Source organism: Dendropsophus ebraccatus, chromosome 1 (genome assembly GCF_027789765.1).
Source record: "Dendropsophus ebraccatus isolate aDenEbr1 chromosome 1, aDenEbr1.pat, whole genome shotgun sequence".
Classification (NCBI taxonomy): domain Eukaryota; kingdom Metazoa; phylum Chordata; class Amphibia; order Anura; family Hylidae; genus Dendropsophus; species Dendropsophus ebraccatus.
This window is the reverse complement of record NC_091454.1, coordinates 108,987,993-109,010,839: the sequence shown is the minus strand read 5'-3', so window position 1 is coordinate 109,010,839 and position 22,847 is coordinate 108,987,993. Positions and strand designations below refer to the sequence as shown.

Sequence of the window (22,847 nt, the reverse complement as noted above, 5' to 3'; positions counted from 1 at the left end):
AAAAGTTAGGACAAGAACCAGAATATGAGTTGCTGAGAGCTATCTATCTATGCTGTGATAGCATTGGGAGATATGCCCTATTGCTCCGATCTAGGATATAAAAGCACCATGTCACACATGAACAGGTTACAGGAAAGCTGCAGCTTCTTCTAAGGTACCTGTAATGAAGGGCTGTACATAGTGGATGGAACTGTGGCCACTACTTACTATGGCACTGTTTCTCAGCCTGTGACCAGTGTATTTTATTCAGGTAATGTAGAAGCCTGCGCACACTATATATCATCTCTGGGACTCATGCGCACTCCGCCTCTGCACTACATACACAGTATATGTGCCGCACACAACGCCCTGACATCCGCACAGCTCAGGCCACATAACAGCGCACACTACTACAGATCCGGCAGTAGTAGAGCTACGTGATGACGTAAAGCGCAGAATCCGCACGTAGGCGGAAGTGCTCCTTGTCCCTGTGCGTTCTATTACTCTGGCATCGCTTGGTTGAGCCTAGTGCTGCATCTACCCAGCGTGCAGTGCGAAGCAGCCATGGCTGGCGTTCTGAAGAAGGTGAGACCGGGGAGGTCACCGGGACTACGTGCAGCTGGGATGTGTGTCTGTGCAGGGAAATCTGCCGGTACTCAGTATGACATTGTACCGTGTCGGTGTGTTGCCTCGTTATGCAGTCATGTGTCAGTGTTATATACATATGTGATCATGTACCCACACAATGATCTCCTGCCGTCATCTGTCACCGCTCCCCCAGGGCTGTATGCTAATACCTGCCTTCTCATACACAGTAAGGAGAGGAGCTGGGTGACAGAAACATGGCAGAGTAGGGTTACCACTAGTCTACAAGGGCCTGACTTGCTAGCAGAAGGATTTTATTAGTGAATGAACCTAGATTTGTTTGTACACACACATCAGCTGCAGTTATGTAGAAGGATCTAGATGATGGGATTACAGATTTCCTGACTGAAGTGCAAGGGGCCTAAGATCTCTGGTGAGCACATGTATCCAGACACTCCCCATTAATGTGCATTAGCCCAGGATTTCCCAACTTGTGGTTCTGTCCAGAGACACTCCGATAAAACCGTTCACTAGCAGGAAATTCTCTCTGTGTACCAGGTTTTAGCGTGCGTTCACACGTACAGGATCTGTAGCGGATTTCCCGCACAAAATCCGCATGGTACAAATAAACACACATAATACACTGCTGCGGCGGAAATACATTGCCATTGCGTTACATAGTAATCATTATCTCAGCGGATTTCATTGCAATAAACGGCACGGTACGTGTAAAGGCACCCTAATAGTACAATGGAGAAGTAGCTCCTAGTTATGCGGAGGAGGCTCGGAAACATTTGCAATTTACATTTGTTATTTTTTTTGTTAGTTATCATGCTTTAAAACAAAGCTGTACTTACCAGAAATCCAGGTCCAGTCTCCTGAGGCTTTTTAGTCTTGTTCTGGTTGAGAGAGAGAGACTAGACACAGGAATTCTGGGCAGTCCAGAGTGTCACGGCTCAATATGTCAGTCACATGACTGCCTTCTCTCCGTGAGCTCTCAGATGGCCTGGGATACACAGGACTTCCTGTGTTTAGACTCTTTGAAGAAAAAAAGTCAGAACAGAGGAAGTGCTGAGTTTCCAATTATAAAAAAAATAATGAATGTAAATTACAAACGTGCTTTACATCACATCTACTGTTGATTTAGATTTTGAAAGTTATGATAAAATCAAAAATATACCATAGCACTCCTACAGGTCTTTCCAGACTCAGGACATATATCAAAAAAAGTCTCTCTATGGAATAGGATGAAACAAAGGTACCACTCCTGTAGCCCAGCAGGATAAAAGTCCATACAACTGTGAAGGTAACAGCATCCAGACATTGTAAAGTGCAAAAATAAAGTGCTTTATTCCCTCATGGCAGTAACATAGCTGCTATGTTACTGCCATGAGAGAATAAAGCACTTTATAACGTCTGGATGCTGTTACCTTCACACAGTTGTTTTGAAAGTTATGATGACAGAGACACTGTAAAGTATTCCGATGTCCCTTTTTATAGGAAGTCTGTTGTGATTGTTGTGTGACTTTACTGTGGGGTTCTTTGCTGAAACCTGCGCTTTTCTCTTTCAGACCACTGGCTTAGTTGGGTTGGCTGTTGCCCAAAATCCACATGAAGTAAGTCTACTTTGAAATTTTTGCTATGTTTATACATTAGGAAGTGTAATGCTGCGTTTACACGGAGCAATAATTCACCCAATCGATCGTTTAACGATTTTGAAGCATCAATTTGATTTTTATAACAATCAGCGTTTAGACGGAGAAAAATAGTTATTGCGATCGTTTTTAAGATCGCTTAAGACCATCTCACACACAGGGTGAATCTTTGAAAGGCCAACGACAATTTAAGAACATGTTGATAGATCACAATGCTCATTACTTGATCGTTTGCTGTGTTACACAGAACAATTATCGTTTAAATGCGATCGTTATCGCGAAAATTCGAACGATAAATGTTCTGTGTAAACGCAGCATAATGGTGGAACTGTTAACTGGGTATTCCAGCTGGCAACCCTTTTTTCATCCGGCTGCTCTGGTCCCAGGTCTGTGGATGCTTCCTAGTCTGAGAGGGAACTTGATGTGAGAGGGAACCTGATGTGACTTCTCAGGCCCGCTCAGCCATTCACCAGCAGAAGCAGGAGACCGATCAGGAAGCAGCTGGAGCAGGGGAGATAAATAGATGTAATTGTTTTCACCCATCCCCTACCCGGCCATTGTGGAAAAAAGGATCCTGGCCAGAGTACCCCTGTAACCCTTTGAGGACCAAGCCCAAAATGACCCAGTGGACCGTGCCAATTTTCATTTTTGCATTTTTGGTTTTTTTTTCTCCTCCCCTTGTAAGAGCTCTAGCACTTTAATTTTTCTGTCTACAGAGACATGTGGGGGCTTATTTATTTCAGGAATAGTTGTACTTTGTAATGGTGTCTTGCATTCTACCATAACGTGTGACGGAACCCTCAAAATATAATTTATGATAATATAAATTGGTGAAATCGGAAAAAAGAATGCAATATGGTAACTACTGGGGGGTTCCTGTGTCTACGTAATGCACTATATGGTAAAAGTGACATGATACAATTATTCTATAGGTCAGTCCGAACACAACCCTATGCAGGTTTATACATATTTTCTAATGTTTTTTTTTTTTTTGTAATCCTTTTTTTTTTTTTCTCCAATTAATAAAATGGTCCTATTGTGACTCCTATAACGTTTTTTTTCGCCTACTGTGCTGTATGGGGAGTCATTTTTTTTGCGCCATGATCTCTAGTTTTTATTTATACCATATTTGTGTAGCTCAGATGTTTTGATCACTTATTATATATATATATATATACAAAAAAATCGGTAATCCTGGCGCTTTTTACCTCTTTTCATTTACACCCTTCACCGTACGGGATAACGCTTGTTATATTTTAATAGACTGGACAATTACACACGCTACGATACATAATGTTTATTTATTTTTATGTTTTATTTATACTATGGGATAGGGGGGTGATTTTAAATTTTTTATTGGGGGAGAGGCTTTGGGGTATTTTTAAAAATAGGCATAGCATTGATCAGTTTAATAAGCGCTCTGCTTATTGAGCCTGCCTGTGGCGATCGGGACTCCTCGCGGTAAGTGACAGGAGCTGCTCCTGTCACTTACACTTAAACACTGCAGCATCTAAGGGGTTAATGACAGGCTGCTGTGCGATCGCTGCAGGCTGTCATTAACGGTGAGGGCCCGGCCCCGCTCCAGAGCGTGCTTCATAACCCAGGACGTACCTGTACACCCAGGGTCGTCTGATGACTGGCGGCCAGGGCCTACAGGTACGTCCTAGGTTGTCTATGGGTTAAGGACTAGAGATGAGCAAGGTCGAGTCAGAGCCCTGCCTCACTGATCACTTGAATACTGTTGGATGCAGCTCTAGGGAGTCCTGGAAAACAGAGAGCCTAACAGTACTGTTTTGATTTCCTGTTCCCAGGCCTGTCTCTTGTTGCCAGTATTAGGTGTAAAAACAACTTCTATTCCAGTAGTGGGGTGTCAGTGAGGCAGGACCTAGAGCATCCGTGCCCTAGGCCTGTAGCGCCTTTCTCCCTGCCTTCATCCAGCCCAGGGGTGTGCCAAAAAAAGAAATAAATGGGAAGATAGGTGTTGCAGGCCTAGGGCACGGATACTCTAGGCCCCGCCTCATTGACACCCTGCACAGCCGCCATAATGAAAGTTGTTTTTACACCAAATACACAGGCAGACCTCTGGAAAGGACAGCAAAACGGTACCAGCATTTTTTTTTCTGTCCAGGCGAATGCATATATCTTTCATGGTTTCATATTTAAAGCTATATAGCTGTGCTATTTTGTGTTAACAAGTTCATTGTATTCTTTTCGTTGACAGCGCTTGAGAATATTATATACAAAAATACTTGCTACACTGCAGACCGTTCCAAAGGATGCAGCATACCGGAAATACACTGAGCAAATCATAAATGACAGATTTACTGCTATAAAAACTGTAAGTAGTTTCAGAAGATTATTCATTGTCTGTTTATTAACCTAAAGATGCGTTCACATGTCCATGATTGTGAATTCTACATGATAGCATGATTTACTGTTTAACCCTTAGAGGACCGGGCCAATTTAAATTTTTGCCGTTTCGTTTTTTCCTCCTTGTGTTTAAAAGGCCATAGCGCTTGCATTTTTTCACCTAGAAACCCACATGAGCCCTTATTTTTTGCGCCACTAATTGTACTTTGCAATGAAAGGCTGAATTTTTGCATAAAATACACTGCGAAACCAGCAAAAAATTCAGTGTGGTGAAATTGAAAAAAAACCCTGCATTTCTTTTATTTGGGGGGGTTTGTGTTTTTTACGCCGTTCGCCCTGGGGTAAAACTGACTTGTTATATATGTTCCTCAAGACGTTACGATTAAAACGATATATAACATGTATAACTTTTATTGTATCTGATGGCCTGTAAAAAATTCAAACCATTGTTAACAAATATACGTTCCTTAAAATCGCTCCATTCCCAGGCTTATAGCGCTTTTATCCTTTGGTCTATGGGGCTGTGTGAGGTGTAATTTTTTGCGCCATGATGTTTACTTTCTATCGGTACCTTGATTGCATATATACGACTTTTTGATCGCTTTTTATTACAATATTTCTGGATTTGATGCGACCAAAAATGCGCAATTTTGCACTTCGGGATTTTTTTTGCGCTTACACCATTTACCGTGCGAGATCAGTATTGTGATTAATTAATAGTTCGGGCGATTACGGACGCGGCGATAGCAAACATGTTTATTTATTTTTATTTATAACCTGGGAAAAGGGGGGTGATTCAGACTTTTATTAGGGGAGGGGGCTTTTTTCTTATAACAATACTTTTATTTTTACTTTTACACATATACTAGAAGCCCCCCTGGGGGACTTCCAGTATATACACTCAGATCTCTCATTGAGATCTTTTCTGTATAGATATACAGCAAAGATCAATGAGATCGGCACTCGTTTGCTTTCGGCTGCTGCAGCTGAAAACAAACGAGTGCTGAGCCGGGGACGGCGCCATCTTGGAGCGGTCCCTGGCCGGGAGGAGCGATCTCCCCACTATACCACCACCGATCATCTGCAGCCGGTAATCGGAGGCAGCTGTCATCTTTGACAGCTGCCTCCGATTACCTGATTAGCGGGCACAGTGTGATCGCTGTGCCCGCTAATCAGGTAATCGGAGGCAGCTGTCATAGCTGCGATTGCGGGCTACATGCGGCACCCGGGATCGCGGCGGTTCAGAACGCGGTAGCCGCACGGCCCCGCTCTAAATGCGGGGAGGCGCCCCTGGACATACGGGTACATCCAGGGTCGCCTAAGGGTTAAAGGGGTTATCCACCAAAATTTTTTTTCTTTCACATCAACTGGTGCCAGAAAGGTCCAGAGATTTGTAATTTACTTCTATTAAAAAACTCTCAAGTATCCCAGTACTTATCAGCTGCTGTATGTCCTGCTCTGACATGCTCTCTGCTGACTCCTTTGTCCATGACAGGAACTGTCAAAGCAGTAGCAAATCCCCATAGAAAATCTCTCTTGTCATCCAGACTGGAAAGAATACTGCTTCCCACAGGAATTACAGCAGCTGATAAGTACTGGAAGACTTGAGATTTTTTAATAGAAGTAAATTACCAATGTCTAGTTGATTTGAAACTTTTTTTTTTTTTTTGGTGAACTACCTTTTAGGGTGCCTTCATACCTACCGTATCGCAGCAGAAAATCCGCAGCAGATCAGCAGCAGATTTAACTAAATGAATGAACACAGCATTAAATACGCACTGTCAAATCCGCTGTGGATCCGCAGCAGATTTGTAAGTGCGGATTTGATGCTGTGGTCATTCATTTAGTTAAATCTGCTGCGGATCCGCAGCGGATTTTCTGCTGCGATACGGTAGGTGTGAAGGCACCCTTAGTCATTGTTTCAGAATATTTTTCATAAATCAGTAGTACATAAGTGAACTACTACTTGTACTATATCTTATAAAAGAAAATCACTTCTTTCTCCTCTGACAGGGCTTCTTTTCTTCTTCCAGCCGCCCATACAGGTCTATATTTTGTCATTATTAAGTTATTTCATTGACCATTGTGTTTTTTTTTTTCTCTACAGCGCTCTAGGACCAAGGGTGCTTTGAAAATCAATAACAAAAGTGCTCCACTCATAGTGCCCTTTTGTTAATGTGAATGTAATCTTAGGGTGGGTTCACACATACCGGATTTCACGCCGCAAATTCTGCTGCAATTCACTGTCATTTTGAATAGGTTTACATATTTCATTCCGCTGTGAGTATGTAAAGTGCCACTGTCCACGCTCCACTATGGCTTCCGGCATCCTGACAGTTAATAGGGCTTGTCCTCATTTATTTCCTTTTGAAATAAGAGACATGGCACTTGGTGATTTTTGTTTTTTTATTTATTTTTTACACTGCATATAAAAAGGGTTTGGGAAACGTTTGTTTTACTGTAGTCTGCAGCACAATAACACCTATATTTGGGGCAATGGTTTTGCCTTACTTCGTGCCAGAGACAGGGACATGTTAGTCATCAAGAGGCATTACAACAAGGTCCGTGTGGCAATATTATTGGCCCAGAATGAGCTTGGTGATAAACTCCTTTCATGTTCCAACAGAAGCATTTCCTGAAAACTGTGCTACTCTGCCAGAAACCAAAACTTTGGCTCAGATTTACCAGTCTGTCTAAGGAAAAAGGTGCCCAGAACAGTCTCTTGTTGCTCAGATCTGATCATTTGCCCTGGGGAAGTCAGACTGCTTTTATGTCAGATTGATGATTTTTTTTTGTTTTTTTTTTATCCCATGTAGGAAAGTAATGTTGAAAAATTGGAAGAGAAGATTAACTGTGGCCAAATAGAAGAGGTCATTGTACAGGTAAAACACTTGAACTTCTTTTCCTAGCACTATAACCATTCTATCAGTGAAGGGACTATGCAATTAGCATTAAATTGGTACCGTGGTATTTTAACTAAATTGCACAGTTTGCAAAAAAAAAAAAAAAAAACCGCTGGAAAAAACAATAGAAACACCCTGTGCGCGCACAAGCTCAAAGGAAGTTTAGAGACGTCATTGCAGGGTTAAAGAGGTAGTGCGGTATAAAACCTTTTTTCACTAAATAACACACATTACAAAGTTATACAACATTGTAATGTGTGTTATTTATGTTGTTTGCCCCCCTTCCCCGTGTTTCCACCCCTCGACCATTGACCCTGGCGTGTGATACTGTATACTCACGGCATGAGGGAGGGCTGGAGCAGTCAGGCTGGCCTTCTGAAGATGACGTGATCATCCCAAGATGGCGGCCGGAGTTGACAGTGATTCCGTGGGTATACAGTATCACACTTCCGGGTCAAGAGGTGGAAACATGGGGAAGGGGGCCATTCACATAAATAACACACATTACAATGTTGTATAACTTTGTAATGTGTTTTGTTTAGTAAAAAAAGAAAAAAAAATAGGTTTTATACCACACTACCTTTAATTTTGGACCACCCAACAGGTGGTCTGCAATTATATTACAGGGCTGTGGAGTCGGTAAGCTGCAGCTCCGACTCCTGAATTTTATCAGGACCGACTCAGACTCCCGACTCCAACTCCTGCTCCTTCATAAATGGCCGGTCAGAAACCAGTAGAGTTATTTATCACACTGGTTCAGCAGCTTCTCCCTAATGTCCTACATAATCCTGTTACAACTTCTGAGTGAATAAAGGAATACTGTATATAAAGTAGATTCTCCTGTGTGTGCAGAGGATTCAGCCAGTCTCCAGCCTCCATGTCCTGAACTTTTCACAACTAGACTAGATGGAGTTTTTCCTGCTGACAGTCTTCGATGTTTCTAACTAATATTCACCATACACGAAGAAACACTGCTAACACTGCCAAATCCCTGTGACACAGAGGGGTCAGCCATACTGATAGTCACACATAGTGATGTTGAGGGTCACTGTGGGGGCAAGCAATAGCAAACACACACACACAGAGCCTGCTGCAGCCATAGCACACACACACACACACACACACACACACAGAGCCTGCTGCAGCCATAGCGCACACACAGAGCCTGCTTCAGCCATAGCACACACACACACACACAAACAGAACCTGCTTCAGCCATAGCGCACACACACACAGCCTGCTGCAGCCATAGCACACACACACACACACACACAGAGCCTGCTTCAGCCATAGCACACACACAGAGCCTGCTTCAGCCATAGCACACACACACACACAGAGCCTGCTTCAGCCATAGCACACACACAGAGCCTGCTTCAGCCATAGCACACACACACACACAGAGCCTGCTGCAGCCATAGCGCACGCACACGCACACACACACACACACACACACACACACACACACACACAGAGCCTGCTGCAGCCATAGCGCACACACACACAGAGCCTGCTTCAGCCATAGCACACACACACACACACACACACACATAGCCTGCTGCAGCCATAGCGCGCACACACACACACACAGAGCCTGCTGCAGCCATAGCACACACACATACATACATACATACATACACACAGCCTGCTGCACAAGTTTTGATAAATCTCCTCCCTTACGTGGATAAATTGAAGCAACATGTTGAAGTTTGGATGCAAATGAGGTTTCTAAATAGACAATGACACCAAGCATACTTACAAACTTGTTGTGCCTAAGGACAACAAAATGAAGGTAAGGAGACATCACAAAGCCATGATGTCCATCCTATAGAAAATTTATGGCTAGAAGTAAAAGTCATTGTGAGCAAGGAGACCTTCAAGGCAGCATTTTATCTGTAACTTTTTTTACTGTACATTTTATAGTAAACTAAAAGGTTTAATTAGAAAAGTACAATTGGTGCCATATAAAAAGGCCTTCGTATGGCTCAGTTGATGGAAACATAGTTATGACTAGGAGGAAAGGAAGTCAAAAAAGAAAATTGGCTCAGGAGTTTTACTATGTATATATTTTCAAATGTAACCTATGTTTTAATCTGTAACAGGCAGAAAATGAACTGCAGCTGGCAAGAAAAATGTTAGAGTGGAAGCCGTGGGAGCCCCTTATTGATGAACCTCCTGCAAACCAATGGAAATGGCCAATCTAATAACTTTGCTAACTGTACATATCTGTGTATACATTGGGAGCACGGGACATCAACTTAACATAATGTCTTCTGAATTTAAAATAAAATATATCTTCTTCTTGTTTGGTTTTATATTTTCTACAAGTACTTTTTTTGCAGCTGTTGTTGTGTTCTTGTTAAAATTGCAGCCTACATGGTGGATCAGGTTTTGTGTAAACTGTAGGGTAGAGGTGTAAGTGACATAGGATGACAAACACCATGTTTCTGGTGCCTTCGGCAGTGAAACAGGAGTCAGCTAGACCCAGGGATAAACTACATGCCGGGGATGGAAACATTCCACTACAGGGTTTCCCCATCCGTAGCATCCATAAAATATGGGACGTGGGAATAAGCCCTAACCCTTTATATGTCATGTTCAGAGTGTGTAAAGAGTATGCTCTGCACGTATGCTAGGTTCAAACTGCGTTTTTACTCTGTTTCCTTTATAAAAGTGCCTTCACACAGGAGGGATCCGCAGCGGATTTCTCGCTGCGGATCCCTGCCCTGTAAAGTCTATGAGAAGACATACTCGCTGCCAGTATGTCGGGAGACCACCCCGTTAACTCCCTGTCGGAGCTTATACATTACCTGCTCCGCAATCTGGCTTGCTTTAGGGGTTCTAGGGTGCACCTCCCACTCAGCCAATCAGTGTGCTGTGTCGGGGCAGTACACTGATTGGCTGAGCTGGACGTGCAGCTGGGAACCCCTGAAGCAAGCTGGATCATAGAGCAGGTAATTTATAAGCTTTGGCTGGCCGGGGATTAATGGGTTGGTCTCCCCACATACTGATTTTATTTTAGATTTTAGCGTACACAAACATGGCTGACCACGTTTTTCTGAACATTAAAATTAAACACTCAAAAACTGATACAGTAAGTTGGATGCAAAAACTCAGGGTTATACATATTCCAAAATGGTACCAATAAAAAGTTCAACTTTTACACCCCAGTGCACCAGGCAAGCTAATTTACATATACCAAAAAACGTCTCACTAACCATCAACCAAAAATGACCCAAATATCTGAGCTGGACCTCATGATTGACCTGACCTTATAAAATCTTGTGGAAAGCCTCACATCCTCCAGCATTCTGTGAGTAGTGCGCCATCTAGTGGACAGTAGGAAAACAGTTTCAACAAAAAAAATTAAAGACTACTGTTTTTTTTTTCCCCTACTATAGATTTTTTTTTTTTATAGTTGTGCACTAAAAGTGTCTACATCACCTACCTTGCTACCTAGTCATTGGAGCATTCGTCTTGTTCTTCATACACAATAGCACACTGGTATTTTTGCACCACAAAATAAAATTGTAAACCAACTGGTATCAGAAAGTTATATAGATTTGTAAATTACTTCTACAAAAAAAACTTCCCTTCATCCTCAGCTCCCCATATGCCTTTAGGGACAGCTTCCCTTTAAACAGCACTTACAAAAAATTTCCAAGGGCTTACTAGCTTTTGCCTGTTAGGGTGTGGTCACACTGAGGAATTTGTGCAGAGAAGTTCTTGTGGATTCCATTGTTTGCCCCCCACGCTCCCGCTTGCATCTCTGCCTGCCCCATAGACTCCATTTTATGATCAGGCGGATTCTGCTATGCGCCCAAAGAATTTACATGTCCATTCTTTGGGCGGACAGCGGAATCTGCCTGACCATAGAATGGAGTCTATGGGGCAGGCAGAGATGTGGGAGAGCGGTGAACTTCTCCCGCGAATTCCTCAGTGTGAACCCACCCTTAGGGGTCATTCACGCATCTGTAGAATTCTGTCCTTACATTATAATTATTCATGATGCTGGGAACTCCCAGGTGCAGTCCGCAGAACACTGTCCATGTACGGACGGAATTCTAAGGACATGTGAATGACCCCTTAGTCTAGCTATTGTATTGTTATGCAGCTGCACAGCGGAGATTGCACAACGCCGAGACCTCAGATGTGGTAGTTATCGGGTGGTTGAAATAAGGCTGAGTTATGTGTGATTTAGAGAATGTCATCCAATGTACATTCATTCAATTTGTATAAAAAAAAATATATATATATACACAAACTGTAAATAGTTTTCAACTTTTTTTTCACACACTTTTTATACCGAACCAATAGTACCACCATGCTGGCTGGCTACCAGTGACAGCAGCCATAGATTTGTTACTTATAAATCTTTATGGTCAGTTTTGAGTTTCCAATTAGTCTGTAAAAATGTTGACTTTAGACTAAATTGTCCACAACAAACATCAAAGTGGGCTGAGAACATAAGACATAGCTATCCCCTTCTTATACTATACATTTTTGTTATTTGGAATTCGTAGTCTAGTTTCTGGTATTGAACTTTAATGAAATCACCAGTTTTCTGCCTCTCTTCAGTAGAGTTCATAGGACGACTTTGAAAGGGTTTCTTTTTCCAGAAGCCATCATTAGGTGGCTTTTAAAATGTCAAAACAGTTGTGATTCAACATCTAAGATCTCATCAGATTCCTATTTTAGTTTACTGTACACAATATATTACTTGTGAAATCCGTTTTATATGTGAACCTACTGATGTGGGTTAAATATGCCAGTGATAGAAATGAATGTAATCTGATAATCCTTCTTATAACCAGCTTAGTTTACTCCTTGCCAGCTGTCAGATGAAGCAACCTTTAGAAAAACATGATATGGCACCTCATCAAAAAGTAACAACTTTTGAATTACTGCTGTCTTGCATGACATTTAAAAGATGCGTAGTGCATTGTAAAATAACCTTTAGGTGCCAACACGCAGTTCTGTATTACACAAACTTCATCTAGGCTTTAAAGGGCTTCTAAATGTAAATGCAAAGGAAACAGTACAAGGAAATTTACAATTACATGAAAAAAATCAGGAGCTATTCTGGCTGTTTTAGACAAATAACATTATCTGATTTTAATTTACCATTTTTCTTAAAGGGGTATTCCTGTCTCAACAAACATAGTTATACTTGTAGAGCTCGCCAGGTAAATATGTTTGTAGACACATTCATTTGGCAAACTTGCCTCCTCCTCCTCCTCATGACATACCAGCTTATTCAGTCCCATTGTTGACAACTCGTTGTCTAGGTTACTGACCACCACTCGTCTCTAAAAGCAGTGGACTGTTATATATACATATTACAGAATCTACAAATATGTATACTATAGCAATGTATACCAGCCAGACCACTGCTTTCAGAGCAGAGAAGTGGTCAGTAACCTAGACAACAAGCTGTCAACAATGTTAGGAAAGGAGTGGCAGATCAGGAGGAAACAAGTTTGCTAAATAATGTATTTGTAAAAATATTTCACTTGGTAAACCCTACAAGTACTGATCTGCACAGATCTCATTTCCTCATACTTGCAATAGAAGTAGCATGCCAGCAGTACACCAGTGTATGTGGGCTGCAGTCAATTGGAAATCGCAGAAGAAAAGCCAGGTGGCACTCAACCTGCATACCCACAGAACAGTCAATCATATAGCAAGTAGAAAAAGAGCGTCACTCACCCCTGTATGCTTTTCACGGACTTTATTCTTATGAAACTGTATCACATACAATGTGCGGACATAAACAGATGCCAGCCGGATCTATGGTGACAACCGTTTTACGCTCACATTTCACTTCAATACAGAAGCACAATGTGAGTGTGAAGCAGCTCACAAAAGCATACATGGCTTAGTGCCGCTGTTTTTATTTCAACATAACTGGCTTTTTTGTGTATATTTCAATATTTCGTTAAGTTCAGAATGATACCTATCCACCTGAATTTTGATCAGTGGAGGTCTTGGTGCACATGCCCTAACTTTTTCTTTCTTAATTTAATTAGTGTTTTACTCTCTGATTACCTCGCAGTCATTCCTGATCAGACAGTGGCATATTTCAGGTGCTAGCCAGTTACTTCAGGCGGTCCGCACGTATCCTGATGGGTGGCACTGTCACGGCACTTTGGAGTTGCCACCATGCCAGTTAACCCCTGGACCTGTTGCTGTTACAGTTGGCCTATGCCAATCATGACTTCTTACCAGCAAAGGAAGTTGTTTGTGTGGTCGATTCCTCAGCAGCACCATTCCTCTAAAGGAGGTGGAAGAAAGGGAACTGTTGATAGGGTGGAGACAGGGGTGTAGCTTGGGGCCCCATAGCAAAAATGTGTATGGGGCCCGATGAATCCTGTAAGCCCCACCACCACATACTCACCCAGCCTGGCACAGTGCCCTTGTGTTGCTTCATTCTCCCAGCTACCCAGTGCATGAGGGCTGGGGGACTACGTCAGGTCAGGTGAGTATAAGTATGCTGGTCTGGGGGAGGGTTAGTGCAAGCTGATGTCTGGGTTAGGGGGAGGGCGTAGCTTGTAGTGCCATAGCTAGTACCATGGAGGCAGACCATATGGGCCCCATAGTAGTTGCGTGGTCTGCCTCCATGAAAGCTACGCCACTGGGTGGAGAAGATGAAACAACTATAAAATGGAAAACTTATGGCGGTTTCACACATGGCAGTTTTTTTGGTAAACTGCCACTGCAGTTTTTGCGCCAAAGCCAGAAGTGGCTTCAAATAGGATGGGAAATATAAAGGGAGGACTTGTACTTCTCTCTTCTTTTTAAAAGAGGACCAGAAGTGTGGCAATTTGTTTTCTATACAGTGCTTTATGTAATAATGTATTAGCAAAACAAAAACCTAACTCTTAAGAGTTTTCTTGTAATAGACCATGGGGCAATACCAGATATGTTTCTTTTATGTTTACATTTTTTATTTGAAAAGTGTCAGAGATTAGAACGTTTATTATTAGAGGGTTTTTCTTTTTACAATTTAGGAGTATTTCCATCTGTGCTAGGCATGCAGATGATAGGGCATAATAAACAGATCCTGGGGGCCCAACAGCAATGGAGAGCAGGAATGATCATGTGGGCCCCGCTGCTCCATACATTCCCTCCAACCTGCCAAAGCCAGCTCCATGCAGCCTCAGCTCTCCCCTGCAGCTCCATTCTGTGGGGATGTTAAACCTTGAAAAGCGCTAACGTTACCTTCAAGTATGTATTTTGCCTCCAATTGAAATCTAACTCACTATGTGGCCTCTGCTCGGGGACTGACAGGCGGTAGCGCCTCTCACCGGGTACAGCGGGGCGGCCGGGAGGCGAGACACCTAATACTCAGCACTGCACAGGTTCCCGCCCTGGGCGGGGTCGCCCCGCCCTCGTGTTGCCAAAGAAACGCGTGTCCCGCCTGCCGGCCGTTGCCCTGGACACGCCGGTGACAACAAGTTATCCAGGACACCGGGGCTGGTGAGTGGTGGGATGGGGGCGGAATGTAATGTATGAGGAGCAATAGTTATATTACCCACAGCTATCGTAATGAATCCTTGTCCGGGACCGGAGCTTATACACTTTGTCTGAACTTTGCTTATTACTGTTGTGTCTGTGACCCAGACAGTGCGACTGATAGAGCAGCTAATACCATTGTGGTCTGTAATGTTGTAGGACTACAACTCCCAGCGTGTCCCGAGAGAGATCATTATAGGAATCAGTCACCGGGAACCTTTTACGCTGTATGAGGAAGATGACATGGATGACTGTAGTAAGAGTGATGGCACTATGCCCCATTTTAGCCCATGAGGTAATGGATGGGAGACCAGATGTAAAGGATCCAGCTTGTAGCATCTAATGTCCTATCAGTCACAGTAGTGGATCACTATACATATGGAAACCCAGCCTAACTTCCGCAGTAGTCACAGTTCTCATCATTGTACACACAGCTGGTCCTCCATTCCTCTCTGCACTTCCAACCTCTAAATAGTCTCTAAATACAAAAGCATTTTGTAAGGTTTCTAATTCACAGAAGCATAGCAGCCTCAGTAGTCACAGCAGCCCCCTTGACTTCCCCAGTAGAGGCATGAGCTCCCTTTATGTCAGAGTCCCTTTATGGGGACAGGACCTCAGCCCCCATGTAACTACTACCCCCACCATGTTGTAGTTGCAGTCTTCAGGTTGGGGCCTGTTAAGGAGTTCTGTTCCCCAAAGGCAGGGACAGTTGGGGGGAGCAGTGTATTCCGTGTGTCCCTGACCTATTGCCCACACTTTGCTTACTCAGTAGTCACATCAGACTCTCCTAAATTCTAAATAGCCACAGCATCCTTGCTGCACTATCCCAATGGTAATATCAGCCCTCTCACATATAAAGCAACCATAGCACCCACTCTCCCTTCTCCTGTAAATTTACCAGCCTTACTCCATTTTCCCAGTAATATCAGCAGCCACTCACATCCATAGTAGTCACATCAGTCACCCCCATGTTTATTGTAGGTATAACAGCCTTCCTTCTTAGTGACTACAGCTTTAGGTTCCATTGACGTCTACAGGATGTGCAGCAGATTTATAACTACAGATTTCCATCATTTGATTACATTGTTATCTGCAGGTCCTGTATGAGTGAATGGGCCCTTAAAGGGAGTGTGTCATCAGAGAATGACCTGTTGTTTAAATCAAGTCTTATTATACCCACCCAATAGGTAGCTGTGCCCCCTAGTCATATAACTGTACAGTATCTTGTGTCAATCAAAATTAAAACATATCTCCTATAGAATCAACGCAACACAAATTTCATACAAAAATATATCTTTATTAGTGCATGTTAATATTAAAAATAACCAATAAAATACATGTAGTACAACAACCATTGGAAAAACCACACAGACAAGAAAGGATCTGGATTTTGGTATCCCAGGTGGAGCTATAAAGTAAAAGTACAATATTAGATTTAAGATTATAATAATAACTTGATACCACACAAAAACTAAATGGAGTATGTAATGGCATGTTAGCACCATCTACTGGTCTGTGTTGGCAAAGCACACCTCATACAAAAACTTGTGTAGAAAATAGCCTGCCCATGCAATTATGCATATGGTAGTCACAGGTTATAAACACATAGGGGGAGATTTATCAAAGGGTGTCAAATTTAGACTGGTGCAAACTGCCCACAGCAACCAATCACAGCTCAGCTTTCCTTTCAGCACTGCCTAAAGCTGAGCTGTGATTGGTTGCTGTGGGTAGTTTGCACCAGTCAAAATTTTACACCCTTTGATAAATCTCCCCCATAGACCACAGAAACAAGCATATAAGAAAAGCACAGTATATAGGGAAAAAATCTCTAAGGCCTTACTTTAACAGAACCAAAAGTATCCCCGGGTGGCCCGACACGTGTTTCACGCCCAGGAACTTATTCCCATGTCCTGTATTGTACAGATGCTATGAATGGGAAAGCCCTGTAATGAACCATTTCCCCTCCCAGTATTGTGCATCAGTATCATGCAGGGAGCGGGGAAAGTGTTTGAATCTTCGCAGCACTCAATGACACATCACACGGCTGCTTCATTACAGTGCTGCAGAGATTCAAACACTTTCCCCGCTCCCAGCATGATATTGATACATAGGCCAGAGAAAGAGTCCACTACATGGCTTCTCCATCCGTTTGATCCACTGTGACTGTTCCTGGCGCTGCAGTGCATTCTTATGCATTGCAACGATCACATTACAGTGTTATTTATAATTTTTTAACATTTTTTAGCATTTGTTAACGGTTGTATGCAACAATCCAGGGGGCCAGATATTATGTAGCTGGACTAGATGGTACGTACCACTGGGGCACTTGTCACGATAGCCAAGGGTGGTATGTGCCCACCCCTACATACACTGACACACAGCCTCTTGGTTTGTAGGACAGGGTAGTTAGTGCAGGTCCTGTTCATATTGTTGGCTAAAGTTATTGCAGGTGTTGCATGTTAACAAATACTGAGTCCTGGTAATTTATAACAGGTAAGTCTTTAGGGTAGCTTCACATGTACCGTATTGCAGCTCTTTTTCTGCAGCGGATTTGACTAAATGAATGAACACAGCATTACATCCACACTGTCAAATCAGCTGCGGATTCGCAGCAGATTTGATGGTGCAGATTTGATGCTGTGTTCATTCATTAAGGGTACAAACACACACACCGTATACGCAGCGTATTTACTGCTGCGATACGCAGCAGATACGCAGCAGATTAGATCTAAACAACTGAACACAGCATCAAGTCTTCACCATCAAATCTGCTGCAGATCTGCTGCGTATCTGCTGCGTATTTGCTGCGTATCTGCTGCATATACGGTGTATGTGTTTGTACCCTTAGTCAAATCTGAGCTGCAATATGATACGTGTGAAGCTACCCTTACTTGGGAATCTTTACAATTCTTTCTGAGTACAATATAAAGTTTACACAGATTAGGAATATTTGTAAGACAATGAAAACTTGTAGTTTCTCACTAGTACGGATCACAGCTGGCTTGCTGGCAGATAAGAGAATATAATAGATGATACTCTTCAGACTTAGCATTGGCGATTGGAGGAAGATAGGGATGAACACTTGACACAGTCTTTGAATACAATAGTTACTTAAAATAGACTTTGTTTTGGATGTAATCACTTGAGGACAGTAGTGGGCTTATGAGTGGTTCAGGTAGTGGGGCCCTTTCTAGACCCTAAGGTTCTCAGCCGTGGGGCTTCAGAGAAGAGTTACCTACACCCATAGGTATGAATTTACACCTAATGCTGTCTGTGGGCATGTGTGACATAGAACCAGTGATGTAGGCTCCACCTTGTGGGTAGAGCTAGCCGTCGGGACAACCCCTTAGAAAACCTAGCAGTTTGCACTTGCAGTGGAGACTCTTAGCTTAACTACTGACTTGTACCTGAAATGAACATCAGGATAAAAGAAGAATAGCCACCCAGTGTAGACAGGGTTGTACCTTGTTCCCCTTTACCACAACCTCGACCTTTCTACACTAGCCGGACATGGCTAGGAAGACAAAGCTTGAGGAAGAATAAGTTTTTGCATAAAGTCCCACAAACGGGTCCTGGCCTCAGGCCAGGCCCTTGAAGGATCTCTGCAGCAGTATTCTGGATATATAGTGTACTCTCTCTCTGTAACACTGTAACTAGAATCTGCCCCGACTACACACAACCTCACTACATATATGGCTCTTAAGGGGGAATCTAATTGGGCAAAGGCACTAAGATAACCCTCTGTCATAGGGTAGTGACCTCTGAGGTAGGATTGGTTAGACATAAACCATCAGACAGTGGCATGGAATACATAAAATCAATAGGCAATTCAGTTAACCCTTAACATAGTTTCTCCTTCAGTTGTGCCATGTAAGGTACAAGTCACAGTGACACCTGGTGGTGAGAGCAGCATACTACAGCTTCAGTCTAAGTGCATATAGACAAACATAGTACCGACCTATACATGCTTAAAGAAGCTGTCTACACCCGCTCTTGGACACTGCATATACATATGATCATTTTTGGTTAACATTGTGGTATTTGCTGTGTAGGAGCAGGGCCGCCATCAGGGCAGTATTGGCGGTACAGCTGTCAGGGGCCCGGGCTAAAACTAAGATCCAGGGGGGCCCGGCAGTCCAGCCTCCCTGTATGTAAGCTCCTGACAGCTGTACCGCACAGGCAGGAAGACACAGGGCCTCTTCCTCACTCTCCCTGGGCCCCCTCCTCTTCCTCACTCCCCCGGGCCCCTCCCCCGCCCCCCACAACCTTATCTGGCAGCTTTCTCCTGTGCTGCAATGTCGGAGGAGAAGGGGGAGGGTCCCAGAGCCATGCTGTGTGAGGAGCAGTAGGAAAACAGGAAGCACATGGGTCCTGGAGCTTCCCAGCAAGTAAGTGTAGATGTGTGTGTAATCATGTGTGCTGGGGGGGATGATGTGTGCATGTGTGCTGGGATCCCTGCACCCTGTCTGCCCCCACATCCCTGCACCCTGTCTGCCCCCACATCCCTGCACCCTGTCTGCCCCCACATCACTGCACTCTGTCTGCCCCCACATCCCTGCACTCTGTCTGCCCCCACATCCCTGATCCCTGCACCCTGTCTGCCCCCACATGCCTGCACCCTGTCTGCCCCCACATCCCTGATCCCTGCACCCTGTCTGCCCCCACATCCCTGATCCCTGCATCCTGTCTGCCCCCTCACCCCTGATCCCTGCACTCTGTCTGCCCCCACATCCCTGCACTCTGTCTGCCCCCACATCCCTGCACTCTGTCTGCCCCCACATCTCTGCACTCTGTCTGCCCCCACATCCCTGATCCCTGCACCCTGTCTGCCGCCACATGCCTGCACCCTGTCTGCCCCCACATCCCTGATCCCTGCACCCTGTCTGCCCCCACATCCCTGATCCCTGCATCCTGTCTGCCCCCACATCCCTGATCCCTGCATCCTGTCTGCCCCCACATCCCTGCACTCTGTCTGCCCCCACATCCCTGCACTCTGTCTGCCCCCACATCCCTGATCCCTGCACCCTGTCTGCCCCCACATGCCTGCACCCTGTCTGCCCCCACATCCCTGATCCCTGCACCCTGTCTGCCCCCAACTCCCTGCACCCTGTCTGCCCCCTCATCCCTGATCCCTGCATCCTGTCTGCCCCCACATCCCTGCACCCTGTCTGCCCTTATATCCCTGCACTCTGTCTGCCCCCACATCCCTGCACTCTGTCTGCCCCCACATCCCTGATCCCTGCACCCTGTCTGCCCCCACATGCCTGCATTCTGTCTGCCCCCACATCCCTGATCCCTGCACCCTGTCTGCCCCCACATGCCTGCACCCTGTCTGCCCCCACATCCCTGATCCCTGCACCCTGTCTGCCCCCACATGCCTGCACCCTGTCTGCCCCCACATCCCTGATCCCTGCACCCTGTCTGCCCCCACATCCCTGATCCCTGCATCCTGTCTGCCCCCACATCCCTGATCCCTGCATCCTGTCTGCCCCCACATCCCTGCACTCTGTCTGCCCCCACATCCCTGCACTCTGTCTGCCCCCACATCCCTGATCCCGGCACCCTGTCTGCCCCCACATGCCTGCACCCTGTCTGCCCCCACATCCCTGATCCCTGCACCCTGTCTGCCCCCAACTCCCTGCACCCTGTCTGCCCCCTCATCCCTGATCCCTGCACCCTGTCTGCCCCCACATCCCTGATCCCTGCACCCTGTCTGCCCCCACATGCCTGCACCCTGTCTGCCCCCACATCCCTGATCCCTGCACCCTGTCTGCCCCCACATCCCTGATCCCTGCACCCTGTCTGCCCCCACATCCCTGATCCCTGCACCCTGTCTGCCCCCAACTCCCTGCACCCTGTCTGCCCCCTCATCCCTGATCCCTGCACCCTGTCTGCCCCCACATCCCTGATCCCTGAACCCTGTCTGCCCCCACATCCCTGATCCCTGAACCCTTTCTGCCCCCACATCCCTGATCCCTGCACCCTGTCTGCCCCCAACTCCCTGCACCCTGTCTGCCCCCTGATCCCTGATCCCTGCACCCTGTCTGCCCCCACATCCCTGATCCCTGCATCCTGTCTGCCCCACATCCCTGCACCCTGTCTGCCCCCACATCCCTGATCCCTGCATCCTGTCTGCCCCCACATCCCTGCACTCTGTCTGCCCCCACATCCCTGATCCCTGCACCCTGTCTGCCCCCACATCCCTGCACTCTGTCTGCCCCCACATCCCTGCACTCTGTCTGCCCCCACATCCCTGATCCCTGCACCCTGTCTGCCCCCACATGCCTGCACCCTGTCTGCCCCCACATCCCTGATCCCTGCACCCTGTCTGCCCCCAACTCCCTGCACCCTGTCTGCCCCCTCATCCCTGATCCCTGCACCCTGTCTGCCCCCACATCCCTGATCCCTGCATCCTGTCTGCCCCCACATCCCTTCACCCTGTCTGCCCTTACATCCCTGCACTCTGTCTGCCCCCACATCCCTGCACTCTGTCTGCCCCCACATCCCTGATCCCTGCACCCTGTCTGCCCCCACATGCCTGCACCCTGTCTGCCCCCACATCCCTGATCCCTGCATCCTGTCTGCCCCCACATCCCTGATCCCTGCATCCTGTCTGCCCCCACATCCCTGATCCCTGCATCCTGTCTGCCCCCACATCCCTGCACCCTGTCTGCCCTTACATCCCTGCACCCTGTCTGCCCTTACATCCCTGCACTCTGTCTGCCCCCACATCCATGATCCCTGCACCCTGTCTGCCCCCACATGCCTGCATTCTGTCTGCCCCCACATCCCTGATCCCTGCCCCCACATCCTTGATCCCTGCACCCTGTCTGCCCCCACATCCCTGATCCCTGCACCCTGTCTGCCCCCACATCCCTGATCCCTGTCTGCCCCCACATCCCTGATCCCTGCATCCTGTCTGCCCCCACATCCCTGATCCCTGCATCCTGTCTGCCCCCACATGCCTGCACCCTGTCTGCCCCCACATCCCTGATCCCTGCATCCTGTCTGCCCCCACATCCCTGATCCCTGCACCCTGTCTGCCCTTACATCCCTGCACTCTGTCTGCCCCCACATCCCTGCACTCTGTCTGCCCCCACATCCCTGATCCCTGCACCCTGTCTGCCCCCACATGCCTGCATTCTGTCTGCCCCCACATCCCTGATCCCTGCACCCTGTCTGCCCCCACATGCCTGCACCCTGTCTGCCCCCACATCCTTGATCCCTGCACCCTGTCTGCCCCCACATCCCTGATCCCTGCACCCTGTTTGCCCCCACATCCCTGATCCCTGTCTGCCCCCACATCCCTGATCCCTGCACCCTGTCTGCCCCCACATCCCTGATCCCTGCATCCTGTCTGCCCCCACATCCCTGATCCCTGCATCCTGTCTGCCCCCACATCCCTGCACCCTGTCTGCCCTTACATCCCTGCACTCTGTCTGCCCCCACATCCCTGCACTCTTTCTGCCCCCACATCCCTGATCCCTGCACCCTGTCTGCCCCCACATCTCTGATCCCTGCACCCTGTCTGCCCCCAACTCCCTGCACCCTGTCTGCCCCCTCATCCCTAATCCCTGCACCCTGTCTGCCCCCACATCCCTGATCCCTGCACCCTGTCTGCCCCCACATCCCTGATCCCTGCACCCTGTCTGCCCCCAACTCCCTGCACCCTGTCTGCCCCCTCATCCCTGATCCCTGCACCCTGTCTGCCCCCACATCCCTGATCCCTGCACTCTGTCTGCCCCCACATCCCTGATCCCTGCACCCTGTCTGCCCCCACATGCCTGCACCCTGTCTGCCCCCACATCCCTGATCCCTGCACCCTGTCTGCCCCCACCTC

The 22,847-nt window shown here is 46.4% G+C and overlaps 3 protein-coding genes across 7 annotated transcripts in view; 2 read left to right on the top strand and 1 right to left on the bottom strand.

Moving 5' to 3' along the window:
• The window catches only part of ASB15 (ankyrin repeat and SOCS box containing 15), a 70,526-nt gene extending 70,063 nt beyond the window's left edge, over window positions 1–463 (bottom strand). Inside the window, exon 1 of one of the 2 annotated variants that reach the window (XM_069956092.1) lies at window positions 208–463. In XM_069956092.1, the coding sequence (XP_069812193.1) occupies window positions 208–283 (76 nt within the window). In that variant the 5' untranslated portion in view covers window positions 284–463. The remainder of the gene's footprint in view (window positions 1–207) is intronic. The other variant, XM_069956095.1, reaches the window with a different exon arrangement.
• Window positions 461–9,793, top strand: NDUFA5 (NADH:ubiquinone oxidoreductase subunit A5). Its single transcript, XM_069956097.1, has 5 exons — window positions 461–564; window positions 2,136–2,180; window positions 4,441–4,557; window positions 7,406–7,471; window positions 9,595–9,793. The coding sequence occupies exons 1-5, from the start codon at window positions 544–546 to the stop codon at window positions 9,694–9,696; spliced, it is 351 nt and encodes a 116-aa protein (XP_069812198.1). The 5' UTR covers window positions 461–543; the 3' UTR covers window positions 9,697–9,793.
• Window positions 9,794–14,887: 5,094 nt separating this feature from the next.
• The window catches only part of IQUB (IQ motif and ubiquitin domain containing), a 56,147-nt gene continuing 48,187 nt past the window's right edge, over window positions 14,888–22,847 (top strand). Inside the window, exons 1-2 of one of the 4 annotated variants that reach the window (XM_069956086.1) lie at window positions 14,937–14,971; window positions 15,167–15,263. Coding sequence is in view for 1 of the 4 variants with exons in the window: in XM_069956084.1 (XP_069812185.1) it covers window positions 15,298–15,302 (5 nt within the window). In the remaining 3 variants the exon portion in view is untranslated. Of the gene's footprint in view, window positions 14,972–15,166; window positions 15,303–19,327; window positions 19,396–22,847 lie in introns of those variants that run through there. The other 3 variants (XM_069956084.1, XM_069956085.1, XM_069956087.1) reach the window with 3 other exon arrangements.